General features: G+C 37.5%; 1 protein-coding gene across 1 annotated transcript in view; it reads right to left on the bottom strand.

The window, feature by feature from the left end:
- LRRC7 (leucine rich repeat containing 7) overlaps nucleotides 1–18,413 on the bottom strand; it is a 622,375-nt gene that overhangs the window by 41,221 nt on the left and 562,741 nt on the right. Inside the window, exon 24 of the mRNA XM_061411605.1 lies at nucleotides 4,364–4,456. Within this exon, the coding sequence (XP_061267589.1) occupies nucleotides 4,364–4,456 (93 nt within the window). The remainder of the gene's footprint in view (nucleotides 1–4,363; nucleotides 4,457–18,413) is intronic.

Here is an 18,413-nt window from a genome sequence, read left to right on the forward strand (position 1 = left end):
TTGATGCAAATATCTAGGCTATAACTAATTAGAGTGTTCTGTAACACCTTCAATATTAGATTACTATATTAGTCTCAACTCTACAGGGTATAAATTTGTCATGTGGCTCTTCTGCTAAGTGGTATTTGCAGATAGAGGTGTGAATCACAGGGCTTATTAAGAGAAAAGGATTTGGAATCAGATCAACCTGGGTTCCAATCTTCTCTGCTACAGATCAGCTAAATGACCCTGGGCAACTTAATTAACCCCTCTGGGCCATTCCACAAAATGAGGAATAATAATATTCAACTAACACAAGCTGTTATGAAGATCAGATCAGTTCATGTATTTAAAGAGCCAAATATAGTGACTAACACATTATAGATACTCAATAAAAGTCTATATACTTTTATTATTATTATCAGATTTGTTACATCAAAATCTTTTATCTCTGTGGAGTATCTTGCCATCTTGATAGCAGTGCTCCTCTATAAGAATAAATCAGATAATGGCTCCATCCACTTCACTGGGAGGGCAAAGGCAAGCATTACATAAGGTCATTTTTATCTGGTTTTCTACAGTTTTCTCTTTTCAAGTATGTAAAAGCAGCTTTCACCTGGCAGTGAACCTAAAATAATGAACTCCATGATGAGTGAGGTGGGTTGTTCAACTGTGAGTAGTTGTTCTGTTCACCACTGTTCTGACAATGATATGAACTATAGGACTAATCATGCTCCATCCGTTTAATCCATGGACACCATGGTTGATTTAGACTACCTTGAGGTCTTTGAGAGGAGTTACATTCGCAAGACCAGATGCTGTTCTCAGCTCTCAAAGTCTGGTACAATACAGTCTTCATATCTGGCTTGATCCTCAATTCTCTCTAAAACCTCAGTTAACTTTTGAGCTGTAGCAAGAGTTTTTCTGCAATATCTAAATTGGAACAGAATCTAAATTGGAACTTCTGACAGACTGAACAACACAACTCACTTTCGCCCCAGGTCCATCCTCTCAGCCCTTTGGATGACTACTTCATGCTTTTCCTACCTGGCTGTATACCACGTAATCAGTTTGGTGCTATTTCACTTTGGTCATTGGCATTTGGCTGAAACAGTGGTTCCTAGTAATTGTAATAAAGAGAATGGAACAATTCCATTGGCTGCTTTAGTACAGAAAGTCTTCAATGACTGTCAGACATTCAGATATCTTGGATACTTAGAATTTTGAGTGACATTATAAAACACTTGAACATTCATAAATAGTAAGTAAAATTCTACAGTGTGCTTGAAAGACCATTTTAAATCCATGACCTGTTTATTAAAAGAGTTGTTTTTCAGTCACTAAGTTGTGTCCGACTCTTTGTGACTGCATGGACTGTAGCCTGCCAAGCTCCTCTGTCCATGGGCTTTTTCAGGCAAGAATACTGGAGTGGGTTGCCATTTCCTTCTCCAGGGGATCTTCCCAACCCAGGGATTGAACCCACATCTGTTATGTCTCCTGCATTAGCACGTGTTTTCTTTATCCCTGAGACACTAGGGAAGCTCTTATTGGAAGAGGGTATATATATTATATTAAAGTTTAAGCTTTTTCCTAAGTTTACTAGAACTCCTTATAAAGAAAGCATCAACCTCTGATCCGGTTACTATCTGCTGACTTAAAACATTGGTTGAATTTGGTTCTCCTCACCTCTCCTCACAGCTGTAAATTAACCAGTTTATGATAAAACTTGTTCTTCAACATTGGAGAGAAGAGTTTTATTTTGTCTGTGCCACATGGCTTGTGGGATCTTATTGCCCTGCCCAGAAATTGAACCCAGGGCCACAGCAGTGAAAGTGCCAAGTCCTAACCACTGGAGCTCCAGGAACCTCTCAAGAAGAGTATTTTTAAGCTTGATTTTCATTTTGTTGCTGTTTGATACTTTTAGGTTTTAGGCACTGGGTTGTACACTAAATTTTATGCAACCACTACAGGAATGGAGCATGGGGGATAAAGAAATGCAACTGAATTTCTTTGAGATTAATCCCTTTCCTTGTGAGAGGATTAAACTCTTATAGAAATTGTCCAGAGCTAGTGTCTTTAGATCTCCTCAACACTTTTTACTGAGTATTTACCATATGATTGATGTGGTCAATAAATTGAAAGCAATCTGAGAATCTTCTGTAGATTTGGAACTACAGAAGAAATTAAAATTAATTAATTTTTAATTAATCTGATCAATTTGCAGTAATGGAGACTTTTCAGATTTTAAATGTTTTAGAAAGTAATCAGGCAAAGAAAGTGCTTTTGAGGGGAAATCTTTCAGTGGATAGATTATATTAGATCATAAAATAATTCAGTCTCACTAGAGTTATTAAAATATTATAAATGAGAAATTAAATTAATAGTTACAAAGTGTTCATATTTCCTCATAGAGGAAGAATCACAGGCAATGATTTGAAAGCCTCACATCTACTGTCCCCTTCAGTTGAAAATAAAAGCAAAACAGTAACAGCATTCTGACAAGGCTTCCCTGGTGGCTCAGAGGTTAAAGCGTCTGCCTGCAATGAAGGAGACCTGGGTTCGATCCCTGGGTCAGGAAGATCCCCTGGAGAAGGAAATGGCAACCCACTCCAGTATTCTTGCCTGGAGAATCCCATGGACGGAGGAACCTGGTGGGCTACAGTCCATGGAGTTGCCAAGAGTTGGACACAACTGAGTGACTTCACTAATTGAAAAATATCTAGTACCCTGTGGTTTCCAAAAATATGGTGGAAAAGTGTACACGCTGGTGAGAAAGGAGAGGAAAACGAATTTTGAATTTAAACTGTCTTATGAATGATAAGGTTGTTAACTTTTCATTGAAAGAGCTTATGGAGGAGACGTAAAACCAGAGAGAAAAAGAGAGGCCAAGATGAATCAGACAGCGATTTGAGGCTTTTAAAAATATCATATGTTTCTCATGATTTTGCATTTTTATGCTTTTTGTCTTAAGATACATTAATAACTTATTAAAATTCAGTAAACACTTGGTCCTACTAAGTCACAAATATTTAAATTCTACTTAATCAATGATTATCTTCAACATCATTTCAAAAAGGAAATGCAGCAGTTATTTACACACAAACATTTTAAACTGGAATTCCCCTTTTATATAGGGCTGCTTGATACACATTGCTTATATGGGAATATCTGTTCCAATCACTCAATCAAACAAATTCTTGTTTATGGACACTGGGGATTTTTTTCCCTTCCATCCTAATATAATATGTACAGTAAGAATAATTCTTCCTCTTGGTCCAAACTCTTCTTCTTCTTCAAAAAGAAAAAGAAGAAGGGCATAATGGATGGTAGGAAACAAAAAGAGTGGGAGAAGTGGAGGAAAATAAGGGATTAAAGGCTACGGAAATCTCCAGAGTAGGGGCATACACGTTTTTTCAGAAATAGGTTTTTTTGATCAGAAACTGATGTGTGGGTTACCTTTATAAGAGTGGCACATTGCAAAGGTCTGCACCAGCATGTGATTCAGAAGTAAGTCAAGTGCCTGTGGAGGTTTTACTTATATGTAATTTCTGTCTTTCTTCATCACCCAAAGTTTTATGATGTCGCTTAATGCAGTTAAATTTGATGAGGTCAAAAGCAGACAGTTTCAATATCATCAAATTATAATTACTAATTGTTTAGAAGCTGAGAGTATTAAAACACTGATGGCAGAGGGCAGATTATGCAGCCCAGGGTACATTTTTTAATAAAAATGTCAAGTGTTCTTCAGTGGGATCAGACAGGCCAAATGTGAGCATGAGCAGCATGGTGGATATCTGGCAATGGTTGAGGTTAGAGTCGGGGGAGGAGGTGAAACTTTACCCATGGTTTGGCAAACGGGGTGAGCATGAGAGGAGGACCCGATCCCTCTGCCATGGCTAACTGATGTTCTCACAAGATATCTCTTTTCTCTGGTCTTTTAGTTCTACAATCCTATCAGTGAAATACTTTACGAATATGATGGATTAAATATAAAGATGTCAATTTACTGCCCTCCTGTTGAATCAGTATTTGTTACTATGAGAAAACATTTTCTCAAATAAGTGATTTACAACTTTTGGAAACAAACTGTTAAAAATTACCTGTGTAGCTTCCTTTATAGATATATACAATAGTGAACAAAACAAAAAGTAAAAAACAAAGAACTTCCTTTTCAAAAGGATACTTAAATTTATTTCTTCTTATTCGTAGGATTTGTCAATCACTGCAGGGAATTCTTTTTTCTCCTTGCTGAGAAAGTTTCTAACTGGTTTCATAGTTAGCTAGCTTATTAAAGCACAGTAAAATCGCAAAATTTTAAAAATCTTTTTTGATACAGTACAGTGTTTTACTAATTAAAATTGTCAATAAGAAATTCACTTCTTACCTTGTCAGAAGGTTTAAATGGATTTCCTTGTCCACTAATTCCACCACTGATACTAAATCCAAGGCCAGGATTCTTTTCTATTCTCACACAAAACTATGTAAAAAAAGATAAAAAAAAGTAATCAAATACATGTAAAGCTAAATATCTTCAAATAATTGTATCCTACTAGAAAAGATTCACATTTCACTTAAGTTCTCAGGGTTAGCTTGGGACACAAAAGACAGTATAAACTCTGACAAAATAGTATTTCTCTGGTGGTGATGTTCAGTTGCTAAGTCATGTCTGACTCTTTGTGGGCCAATGAACTGCAGCACATCAGGCTCTTCTGTCCTCCACTATCTCTTGGAGTTTGCTCAAATTCATGTCCATTGTGTTGGTGATACTGTCTAACCATCTCATCCTCTGTTGTCCCCTTCTCCTTTTGCCTTCAATCTTTCCCAGCATCAGGGTCCTTTACAGGCAGTTGGCTCTTCACATCAGGTGGCCAAAGTATTGGAGTTTCAGCTTCAGCAACAGTGTTTCTATAGGCATCAACTATGATAGGAGTTAACTTAAAATTACCTGAGCAAGCAGACATGAGTAAGCATTCATTACCATGTGCAGGACTAAATTTTGATTAGCAGTTTGTAAAACTTAAAAATCTTTTAACAATAACAATTGCATTATTTTAATTATCTACTTTAAATGCACATATATTCTGACCAATTAGAAAGAGCTGTGTGACTAAGTGAAAGAAATTTTGCAAATGTAGAGTGAGGGAAAAGATGGCTATGTAATTTAAATTAGTTGCTATTGTTTTCTAGGAGAGTGGAACAATTCATCTCCTGGGTAGATAATTCTATTGTTTAGATACAGCAGGGCTTTAATTTGAGAAAGGGGTGAAGTTTTAGCCACAGTTTGAGTGAAGGCAAAAGAAAAGAGAAAAGAAAGACTCTGGAAACAGTTCAGGGTTTTGACAGCAGCTCCTGAAGAGACAGTTAACAGGTCTTAAAGGAAAGAGGAAAAGACTGAAAAAAGAAGGAGATAGAAAATATGGAGGAATTGTTTGTGATAGAGAAGAGTCAGTAAATATTTAGGACTGTGAAGGCTAATATTCTAGTATTCTGTGCTCTGCTACCTCCCGAAGCCCCACATCATAAATGAGATCTGTTAAACGTCAGAGCCCTATGCTTTCCAATGAAATGATGGCATTAGAAGTAGGTCCAGCTTGGGGTAAGGAGGTAGTAAAGCTAACAGCCATTATAAAAGTTGATGCAAAGATGCAGATCAAGAATTCAGTGGAAGCTACATCAGTGCCAACACTGAGCTAGAGCAGGGGTCCCCAACCTCCGGGATCTAATGCTTGATGATCTGAGGTGTAACTGATCGATAATAATGGAAATAAGAAGCACAATAAAAGTAATGCACTTAAATCATGCTTAAGTCATCTTGCCCTCCCTCCACCCTGTCTATGGAAAAACTGGCTTCCACAAAACCGGTTCCTGGTGTCAAAAAGATTGAGGACCACTGCCCCAGAGAAACTATAAAAAACCTAGGAATTCTTGATGATTCAGAGCTGGGGATGTGTGTGGGGTCTGTGAGAAAATGCTAGTTTTCCATCTGAAGTGGGACAGGGTGACCCCAGATGACTGAAAGACTTGGGAACCCCAGAGGTAGCATATAATTTGATTACATAACGGGAAAAAAACTTTTATAACTTTAGTGTACTGAACAAGGACTGAAACTAGGATGAACCAAGTATTACCAGAGATTACCAGGCAAAAGGTTAATAAAGAGTTAAGAAAAAAAAATTAAAAAATACATTAGAATATATTTTGTATTTATATAAATACATACTGGAAGGGCTTCCCTGGTGGCTCAGTGGTGAAGAATCTGCCTTCAGTGCAGGAGACTGCCTGCAATGCAGGTGACGCAGGTTTGATTCCTGGCTTGGGAAGATCCCCTGGAGAAGGAAATGGCAACCCACTCCAATATTCTTGCCTGGGAGATCCCATGGACAGAGGAGTCTGGCGGGCTACAGTCCATGGGGTTGCGAAAGAGTAGGAGAAGGCAATGGTACCCAACTCCAGTACTCTTGCCTGGAAAATCCCATGGACAGAGGAGCCTGATAGGCTGCAGTCCATGGGGTCGCAAAGAGTCAGACTTGACTGAGCGACTTCACTTTCACTTTTCACTTTCATGCATTGGAGAGGTAAATGGCAACCCACTCCAGCATTCTTGCCTGGAGAATCCCAGGGACAGGGGAGCCTGGTGGGCTGCCGTCTATGGGGTCACACAAGTCAGACACGACTGAAGCAACTTAGCAGCAGCAGGACACCACTTAGCTATTGAACCACAACCTCCATCATACTGGAAATGTTCTTTAAGATGATTTGAAACATCAGCTTAATGTTTTCTCCAGCAACACTTCTTAGCCTATTAATTTGCTTACGGGCAAATGCAAATGCCCAAAATGTTCTCTACATCTTTATTTTTAAGGTACATTTAATCCTTACCTCTTAGACAGTTCAAGGCAAACTTGAGTCCTATTCTTGACTTAATTAGCATATATCGTGAGTTGATGGGAACTGGATCAATTTGTTCCCATCAAGTCTCATTAAATGGGAACTGGCCATTTAATGAGATTATCCTTAATTCACTGTCATATTCTTTAATAGTAAATACAATGGTTAACTATTACATGCAGCACAAGAACAAAAAACTATCCACTAATGTGATTTTTATGGTGAAGTCATTAATGAACAGTTTCTAAATGATAAGTAACTGCAATTATCATAAGTACTCTATGTTTTATTTTAAAGATACATTTAATTAAAACTTTTCCTTTAGTTGATCTAGATTTGTTAAAACTAGTTATCATATGGTGGTAGAAACTACGATTTTGAATAGTTTTGTATTTAAATGGCTCACTGTCTATGAACATGAACATATAACAGCTTGATGTAGCTTGAAGGAATATTTGAAATTTATTCAACATACCATTTCACCTAGTAGTCCTTTTTTGTTATTTGTCATTAATTAGAAAATGAGAAGAAAGGAACTAAACATGACTTACATATTTTACCTTTATATTTTCCAGTATATCTGTGCATTTCCAATTAAATTATTTAAAATTGGGGTTGTATTTTTCTAATGTGAAAATTTTATATTTTACAATGTAATATGTGGAAGGTATGCACACTTCTGGCTTTCTCCAGACCACTATAAAAACTGAAAGGAAACATATGCAACAGATTTTAGTTACAAAGTAAACTGCTGAGAACACTTTTCAGCTATTCTCCTGTAGTGACTATATCTATTTTATAATATTGTCAATCTGGAAAGAACTAAAAATCTAAGGAAAATAAATTTCATATGTGCCAGGTATATGAAGAACTGCTTCAATATATTTTTTAAATAATAGAAATAATAAAGATGACACTGTGGTTTTATAAATGTGACAAACAGCCATACATTCTGATCTCAAGCCAGACTCCTCTTGGGCATGCTATGCTATGGTTAATAGATTGTGTTGCGGCTGTTGTGTCCCATAAAGCATGTCAGAGACAGTACTCATCTCACATATAAGGAGTTCCACCTGTCTGGTAAGGCCCAAAGGGGCCATGAAATGTAAGAGCAGAGAATACTTCAAGGAGCAGTCTGAAAGTAAAGAAGTTTAGCCAAGAGGAAATGCGGTGTTCTAGCAAAAGGTCAGATCTAGGAGGCTAATAAATAGCTTATTTAGTGAAAATCAGCTTTTCTATTTTCTATCAAGTTACTGATATCAATGAGTGAAATTTTTGACTTAAGATATTGGCAACAGTTTGGCAATAAATGGTGCATTTGCTTCTTGTGAAGTCTGCTTCTATCATTTGACTACTTGGTAATTCTGGTTTATATTGATCTTGTTCCAATTAAAATACTGGGTCATGGAGAAGCCAGTGACAAAATGGATTATTATGTAGCAGTGAGGCTCTGTGAATCATAATCTATAATCTCTGGAATTCAGTGATCTGATTTGGTCTTGCAGTGCTCTAAAGCCTAGTAACAAGAATAAAGGAAATTGTTGCACCTTGTGTGTTTATATATATGAACAACATGTGTGTGTACATGCACATGCATGGATGTGTGTGAGGTGTAATTCAAGATTAGAGAGTTGCGTTACAGAAAGATACCTGGTGATGCTGTAGTTAACTTGCTTACTGTGCTTTGTTCTAGAGACCATTCCCTTTGCTAGCAGTGTGTATTTATGAAGCTTTCAGTGGATACCTGCTGTTTTTGCTGCTCAAGAGCCATTCATTCTTTGTCTGGCAGCTATCATCTCCAATTCTCTTTGAAAACCACTCACTTCTCTATTTTTAGTCTCTATGCTTTCAGTGAATAATGTTATCTAGACCTAAAACAAAGCACTGTATCTCCTAAAAATATCATTTATTATAGGATGGGCAAGTAACCTGATCAAATAGGAGGAATGAGAAGCCTACTGGGATTTTCAGGAAAGAGAATCTTGCTCTATCTTGCTAGTTTTAAGTCTGAGAGGGTTTGAAGCTCTTGAGCTATTTTTCTACCAATAAAGAAATAAAAAAAAGAGTGGCTAGGCCCTTCACTGTACAGCAGAAACTGGGCATTCTTTCTTGATTGGCTCCTCTTCTGTTCATGACCTTTAAATGATAGAGTGATTCAGTGCTCAGACTTTGACCCTCTTCTCTTTTGTATCCATACACACTTGGATGGCATCATCAACTGAACGGACAAGAGTCAGCAAACTTCAGGAGATAGTGAAGAACAGGGAAGCCTGGAGTGCTGCAGTCCATGGGGTTGCAGAGTCAGACACAACTGAGTGACTGAACAACAACACACACCTATATGGTTTCATTCAGCTCCAGGATGGATGACTCCAAATTTTACATATCTCTAGCCCTGGCCTCTTCTCTGTACTTCAGATGTTTATATTCAGTTACCCACTTGTTGATATCTCAATCTGAATGTCCAGTGAATTTCTGAAACTTGTTGTTTAGTTGTTAAGTCGTGTCTGACTCTTTTTCAATCCCATGGACTGTAGGGCACCAGGCTCTTCTGTCTTTGGTGGTTTAGTCGTTAAGTCATGTCTGACTCTTGTGACCCCATGGACTGTAGCCTGCCAGGGCTCCTTTATCCATGGGATTCTCCAAGCAAGCATGCTAGAGTGGATTGCCATTTCCTTTTCCAGGGGCTCTTCCTGACCCAGGAATCAAGCCCAGGTCTCCTGCACTGCAGGCAGTTTCTTTACTGACTGAGCTACAAGGATTCTTAAATTTAGCATTGTCAAAAGAAACATTGTAAAGCAACTATACCCCCAAAAAGAACAAAGAAATCTGGGTCAGAGAACCCACTCTTGAGTGAAACATCTTAATGGAAAAAAAAAAAGGAAAGGTTAGTGTGGAAAGAGGAAAACAGTAGAATAGTGACAGCCAAGTGAAGAAATTTAAAGAAAGAGGTCAAGCCACATGCTGAGAGATGATGATGGGGATCTGACTATGGGACTTGACAGAAGTAGAGAGAATGCTTCGTGGTACTGAAATTAGGCTTGAAATTAAATTTGCTGCTACTTTTACTTTTAGTACCTGGTATTATGGGTTATTATATAACAGGGCTTGTGTGATAAAGAATTCTAAACAATTATATAAAATCTACATAAAACTCTGCATTTCCAGAATTTCTAAGAAGCCTATGTAATAGACTCAAGAAAGTATAATAATTAGAAAATATATAAATATTTAAGAACAATTACTATTTTTGATCCTTCTGTTTTCATTTTTTTTTTCTGTTGTGAATTAGAGATGCAGGTCCAACTAAATTGCTCATTAACTCTTTTGAAGAAACATCCTAATAGAAAGATTGATGAATAGGGGCTTTCCTGGTGGCTCAGGGATAAAGAATCCAACTGCCAGTTCAGGAGACATTGATTCCTGATTCGGGAGGATACTGCATGTCTCAGAGAAATTAAGCCCGGGCACCACAACTATTGAGCTCCTGCTCTAGAGCCCAGGAACCACAACTACTGAGCCCACGTGCAGCAACTACTGAAGCCTGTGCTCTGCAGCAAGAGAAACCACTGCAACGAGAAACCTGCGCACTGCAGCTGGAGAGTAGCCCCTGCTCCTCACAGCTTAGAGAAAAACCCACGCAGCAATGAAGACCCAGCACAGCCAAAAATAGATAAATAAATAAAAGTATTTTTTTAAAAAAGAGAAATTGATGAATAAAATCCTTCTAGTAGCATTTTCTAGATTTTCAGGAAAAAAATTGCCAACTCTGTATGTTTCTAGAAAATAGAAACTCATTTTTTTTAGTATGTAAATGAATTTAAAAGGTTATTCACTTCATTTCCTTCATTTTGCACTTACGGAAACCAAGACCATACATATACTTAGTGGAACACTGAGAGAGGCCTTCTGATTCCTACTACAGTGTTTACTGAATGCCACTATCTATAATAACTGCATAAAATTCTTAAGTCAATTTGTAGAATTGGTTGTGATGAGTTAGACATTATTTGTGTCGCACTATGATTTGTAATTTCAGAATTGCAGTACTAACGTTGCTGCTGCTGCTGCTAAGTCACTTCAGTCGTGTCCGACTCTGTGAGACTCCATAGACGGCAGCCCACCAGGTTCCCCCGTCCCTGGGATTCTCCAGGCAAGAACACTGGAGTGGTTACTGAAGAATAAAATTCTATGAGGAAAATAGGAATTAATAGCTGTATTTTAAGTGGAACAGGATGAGGTATGGGATGTCCCTGAAATCATTGGAGTAAATAATATACATTAAAACCATCTTAATATCTGTTTTCTATAATTTTTATTTAATTATTGCCTTTTAATTTAAAAATTCATAAATAAAACCCCAAAATATTTCCAAGTTTTTCTTCTTATATTAAACTATTAAGCATTCAGAATAATGGTTTTTTCTTTAGTTGGTCCCGACTGATGAAAGCCTCACTTGGAAACCCTGTGAGCCCGTCAGGCAGCTGATCAGAGTATCTAAAGAAATGTCTGAAATCATGTCTTAGCCAATTGCTTCATGAATTATTATATGTTCCACATATTATTAAGTATTAAAAGTGATTTCTTCCGGGGTACACTACAGCATCTCCTTCAGGGAGGGTTTCTGAGCTTTGTTTTTTTTTGTCCTTGAATATGATGGATGGGAACTGCTTTGTATAACTCATAGAGCTTATTCTAATATAATTCTAATGTAATGTTACAAGTCCTCTTTCAGGCACAAACTTTAGTTTGAATGTATACTCCTGGTAGGAGACAGCTCTGCAGCTCTGGCCATCCTGATGTATTAGGTTCATTAGCAGGTATATCCTCTTTCTTGTCTGGGGCAGACAGAAACTCTAGAGTGTAGTTTTTTATATTTTTATTCTTCCAGTGTGAGCTTACTCTTGATCCCTGTGTTTGGCCATAATGTGGTACACTCATGAAATTGGATTTTAATTCTAGCTCTGCTTCTTCAAATCTTAGGCTTCTAGTCAATAAAACAGGCACTGCTCTATCCATCACATTATTGGTTGATGAAATCAGTTAATATATGAAAGGATTTTGAAACATTTGAAGCATCAGGCTGTTTTTCTTTCCTATTTATGCTTTGGAGTCTATGTGTTCTATATATACAAATATGCTTTGCCTTAGAAGGAAATGCAACCCACTCCAGTAGTCTTGCTTGGAGAATTCCATGATAGAGCAGCCTGGCAGGCTATAGTCCATGGGGTCGCAAAGAGTCGGACATAACTGTGTGACTAACACTTCACTTATACATTTGCAAAAGAGAAAAAGTTTATTTCAGTTTCTTTTAAAAATACTCAACAAGTTATGTATGAATTGTGTATGCTTCGAAATAGTGTTAATAACAATATGTTATTCAGCTGGTAAATTGTTGAGCTGTAGAATATCTCAAGTATCACTTCTCAGCCTTAGCTACACAATAGAATCACCTGGGGAGTTTCAAAAATTCCCATCACTCAGCTCACATTCAGACTAATGAAATCAGTTTCTTTGGGAATGAGGCCGGGACATTAGTGTTTTTCAAAGCTCCTGAACAACCTCCCTCCAGAAGTATGGAGGTTCTTCAAAAAAGTGCTGTCTTTGTGACCTCATGGACTGTAGTCTACCAGGTTCCTCTGTCCATGGGATTCTCCAGGCAAGAATACTGGAGTGGGTTGCTATTCCCTTCTCCAGGGGATCTTCCCAATCCAGGGATCAAACCCAGGTTTCCAGCATTACAGGCAGATTCTTTTACCATCTGAGCCACCAGGGAAGCCTAGAACTATCATATGATCTAGCAATTCCACTCCGGGGCCTATATCCAGGAAAAATGAAAACACTAATTCAGAAAGACACATGAACTGCTATCTTCACAGAAACACTATTTACCATATCCAAGACTTGGAAATGACCCAAGTGCCCATCAACAGACAAATGGATAAAGAAGATGTAGTATATATACACAATGTAAAAGGCCATATAAAAGGATAGAATTTTGCTATTTGCAACAAAATGAATGGGCTTAGAGGGCATTATGCTAAACGAAATAAGTGAGATAGATAAATACTGTAGGATATCACTGACATGCGGAATCTAAAAAATAATACAAATGAATATATATGCAACACAAAAACAGACTCATAGGAAACAAACTTGTGGTTACCAAAGGGAAGAGGCGAGGGGGTAAAGATAAATTAGGGGTGTGGGATTAACAGAAACAAACCATCATGTATAAAATAAATAAACAACAAAGACACATTATATAGTATGGGAAATTATAGCCAATATCTTACAATAACTTATAATGAAAAATAATCTGAAAAAATACTGAATCACTATGCTGTATACCTGAGACTAAAATAATATTGTTAATCAACTATACTTCAATAAAAAAGTTGAGAAGATTCTGAAGTACAGCTGAGGTTGAGAAAAACTGATATAAAGTATTATTATTTTACTGAGAAGAAGAGGATAAGGTAAATAGCCACTTGCACTGGGAAACAAAGGGAGAAGCTAAGAAAATGGATATGATGGCTAAGAGTTTTCATGTGGAATGGGAAGGAATGAAGTCTTCACTCTGTTTTTCTTCACTCATTGTTTAATACAATTCTATGATTCTCTATTATATTTGTCAATAATCAAAATAGTTTATGCATTATAATCCCTTTTTTTTTTTTAATTATTGTTTGTTGAAACAATTGCTTTACTATGTTGTGTAGTTTCTACTGTACAGCAAAGTGGATCAGCCATGCGTATACATATATCCCTTTCCTTTGGGATTTCCTTCCCATTCACATCATTACAATGCATTATATAGAGTTCCCTGTGCTGTAGAGTTGTTCTCGTTAGCTCTTTATTTTATACACAGTACCAATAGTATATATATATCAATCCCAATCTCCCAATTCCTTCCATCTTTCTTTTCCCTCTTGATATCTATTTATTTATTCTCTACCTCTGTCTCTATCTCTTCTTTGAAAATAAGGTCGTCTATATCATTTTTATAGATTCCAACCTAAATATCCACCAACAGAGGAATGGATAAAGATGTGTTACATATATACAATGGAATATTTATTACTCAGCCATAAAAAAGAGCAAAACTGGGTCATTTATATAATCCCTTTTCTAAGTAGAGTTCCCTGATAATGCACTTCAAGTGACATGCACACGAGTTTGTTGAAGGTAATTTGTTAAAAAAGATATCCATTATTATACATCAGATTTCTAGTTTACAGAAACTAATACCTTGAATCTGGATAGTACTTTATGCTTTAAAAAATCACTTTCATATATTTTATGTTAATTATAGAGTTGAAAACAGACTTTCTACTTAATTTCTATGAAAAATGAATATGTAAAAATAAGTGTATTAAATTAGAATTCTTAGATATTTTGCCTTGTCTTATTGTGAAGGGTAGTTTGAAACTTGAGATAGTTTCATCATTCAGGAGGAAAATCAAAGTTTACTAAGTGCTTCTTTAAGGTTAAAAAAAGTTAAGTGTGCTGGCTAGCTACAAAATGACATTCATTTAAATCCATTCAGTATCATTGGTAGCAGAATTTATTATGTATTTTCAGGGGTATATGGAACTACTTTAATCATATTAGAAACTCATTAGCTCTTTAGGCCACACTAAGGGATACAGAGGTAAATTTTTATTGATAATAAAACTTTCCATTTGTTGAGTATTTTTGCTTTTTAAAGCATTGTACATGTTCATGTAAGTTCCAGTCAGTACCTATTCCATCTACATAAAGTAACAGGCAAATTTGGCCTTGGAGTACAGAATGAAGCAGGGCAAAAGCTAATAGAGTTCTGCCAAGAGAACGCACTGGTCATAGCAAAGACCCTCTTCCAACAACACAGGAAAAGACTCTACACATGGACATCACCAGATGGTCGACACCGAAATCAGATTGATTATATTCTTTGCAACCAAAGATGGAGAAGCTCTATATAGTCAGCAAAAACAAGACTGGGAGCTGACTGTGGCTCAGATCATGAACTTCTTATCCAAATTCAGACTGAAATTGAAGGAAGTGGAGAAAACCACTAGACCATTCAGGTATGACCTAAATCAAATCCCTTATGACAATACAGTGGAAGTGAGAAATAGACTTAAGGGACTAAATCTGATGGACAGAGTGCCTGATGAACTATGGATGGAGGTTCGTGACATTGTACAGGGGACAGGAATCATGACCATCTCCAAGAAAAAGAAATGCAAAAAAGCAAAATGGCTGTCTAAGGAAGCTGTACAAATAGCTGTGAAAAGAAGGGAAGGGAAAAGCAAAGGAGAAAAGGAAAGATATAAACATCTGAATGCAGAGTTCCAAAGAATAGCAAGGAGAGATAAGAAAGCCTTTCTCAGCAATCAATGCAAAGAAATAGAGGAAAATAACAGAATGGGAAAGACTAGAGATCTCTTCAAGAAAATTAGACATACCAAGGGAACATTTCATGCAAAGATGGGCTTGATAAAGGACAGAAATGGTAGGGACCTAACAGAAGCAGAAGATATTAAGAAGAGGTGGCAAGAATACACAGAAGAACTGTACAAAAAAGATCTTAATGACCCAGATAATCACGATGGTGTGATCACTCACCTAGAGCCAGACATACTGGAATGTGAAGTCAAGTGGGCCTTAGGAAGCATTACTATGAACAAAGCTAGTGGAGGTGTTGGAATTCCAGTTGAGCTCTTTCAAATCCTGAAGGATGATGCTGTGAAAGTGCTGCACTCAATATGACAGCAAATTTGGAAAACTCAGCAGTGGTCACAGGACTGGAAAAGGTCAGTTTTCATTCCAATCCCAAAGAAAGGCAATGCCAAAGAATGCTCAAAATACCGCACAATTGCACTCATCTCACATGCTAGTAAAGTAATGCTCAAAATTCTCCAAGCCAGGCTTCAGCAATACGTGTACTGTGAACTTCCAGATGTTCAAGCTGGATTTAGAAAAGGCAGAGAAACCAGAGATCAAATTGCCAACATCCACTGGATCATTGAAAAAGCAAGGGAGTTCCAGAAAAACATCTATTTCTGCTTTATTGACTATGCCAAAGCCTTTGCCTGTGTGGATCACAATAAACTGTGGAAAATGCTGAAGGAGATAGGAATACCAGACCACCTGACCTGCTTCTTGAAAAACCTGTATGCAGGTCAGGAAGCAACAGTTAGAACTGGACATGGAACAACAGACTGGTTCCAAATAGGAAAAGGAGTATGTCAAGGCTGTATATTGTCACCCTGCTTATTTAACTTATATGCAGAGTACATTATGAGAAACGCTGGGCTGGAGGAAGCAGAAGCTGGAATCAAGATTTCTGGGAGAAATATCAATAACCTCAATATGCTGATGACACCACCCTTATGGCAGAAAGTGAAGAAGAACCTAAGAACCTCTTGGTGAAAGTGAAAGTGGAGAGTGAAAAAGTTGGCTTAAACTTTTTGGCTTCAACATTCAGAAAACTAGGATCATGGCATCCTCCCATCACTTCATGGCAATAGATGGGGAAAGAGTGGAAACAATGTCAGACTTTATTTTTTGGGGCTCCTAAATCACTGCAGATGGTGATTGCAGCCATGAAATTAAAAGACGCTTACTCCTTGGAAGGAAAGTTATGACCAACCTAGATAGCATATTCAAAAGCAGAGACATTACTTTGCCAACAAAGGTCCATCTAGTCAAGGCTATGATTTTTCCAGTGGTCATGTATGGATGCAAGAGTTGGACTATTAATAAAGCTGAGTGCCGAAGAATTGATGCTTTTGAACTGTGGTGTTGGAGAAGACTCTTGAGAGTCCCTTGGACTGCAAGGAGATCCAACCAGTCCATCCTAAAGGAGATCAGTCCTGGGTGTTCATTGGAAGGACAAATGTTGAAGCTGAAACTCCAATACTTTGGCCACCTGATGTGAAGAACTGACTCATTGGAAAAGACCCTGATGCTGAGAAAGATTGAGGGCTGGAGGAGAAGGGGACGACAGAGGATGAGATGGCTGGATGGCATCACCAACTCAATTGACGTGGGTTTGGGTGGACTCCAGGAGTTGCTGATGGAGAGGGAGGCCTGGCATGCTGCGATTCATGGGGTCGCAAAGAGCTGGACACAACTGTGTGACTGAACTGAACTTAAAGCAGTTCTAAAACTCTGAACTGTAGTTGAAACAGGTTCTATTAATATTATTTGACGGAAGGGGACACTGAGGCCACAGCAAGTATCTGATTCATATGGTTAATTTAATAGTAAAACTGATACACAGAGCTTGGGTTCTGGGTTAGACAGCCCTGGGTTAAAATTTCAGCTTGAGCACTTATACCTCTTACAAATTATTTTCTTTGTGCCCTGGTCTTCATTTATAAAAAGTAGTAAGATTATTGTGAGGACTAAGTGCAAGAGTATATGTAATCAGGACAAGCTATATAATTAGTGTGGCCTGATGCAAAATGAAAACATGAGACTCCTTGTTTAATGATTATTAAGAATTACAAGTTAGTGACAGCAGAGCATTAAACCAAGTGCAGGGCCCATCCAAGTGCAGGACTTGGTGCAGCTCTACAGATCACACATCCTGAAGCCAGGCCTGTGTGCAAGGTACCTGGTATATATAGCACAGATACACTATATGTAATATAAATGGCATGCTGCTGCTGCTGCTAAGTCGCTTCAGTCGTGTCTGACTCTGTGCGACCCCACAGACGGCAGCCCACTAGGCTCTTCTGTTCCTGGGATTCTCCAGGCAAGAATACTGTAGGCACTTAATATATGGCAACTGTTGTCCCTTCTTTTCCTATTTTCATTCAGACTTCTTTTCCCTGAATTAAAAAAAAAAAATGTAGATTCATTGTAATTGGTTGTGTCATTTATACCTATAGCATTCCAATAAGTGATTGCTTTTAAAAAAGTTTTTATTTATTCATTTATTTATGGCTGTGCTGGGTCTACGTTGTTTTGTGTGGGCTTCCTCTAGTTGTGGCTAGCAGGGTCATTCTTCATTGCAGCGGCTTCTCTTGGGCAGCACCGGCTCTAGGTGTGTGGGCCTCAGGATTTGTGGCTCACAGGCTTAGTTGCTCTGCAGCATGAGCAATCTTCCCAGACCAGGGATCGAACCCATGTCCCCTGCATTGGCAGGTGGATGATTATTAAGAATTAGAATCTTAATGAAGAATTATAATTAAGCATTATCCACTGCTACACCAGGGATATCCCAAGTGATTATTTTGTAAAAGTAAAAATCTCCAAACTTTATTAGAAATTACTATGCTTTATTATGCTATACCTAGCATATCTATTGGTACTATTTTTATGATGTCTCCTTGCACTTAAAAATTATGAATGACTTAGGTTTTTTCTATATAGTACTTGATCAAATTTTACACTGTTGCTGTAATCACTTAAGAAAACTGTTTTACTGGTCTTTTTAATGCACCACTAGAAATGTCTTATGAAGATACAGTATTTTGATTTATGTGTCTAAAACCCATGTTAGAAATTGTCAGTTACTTCCTGGGTCTTTGCACTTCAATCACTGCTCT

This window comes from Bos javanicus, chromosome 3 (genome assembly GCF_032452875.1).
Source record: "Bos javanicus breed banteng chromosome 3, ARS-OSU_banteng_1.0, whole genome shotgun sequence".
In the NCBI taxonomy this organism is placed as follows: Eukaryota; Metazoa; Chordata; class Mammalia; order Artiodactyla; family Bovidae; genus Bos; species Bos javanicus.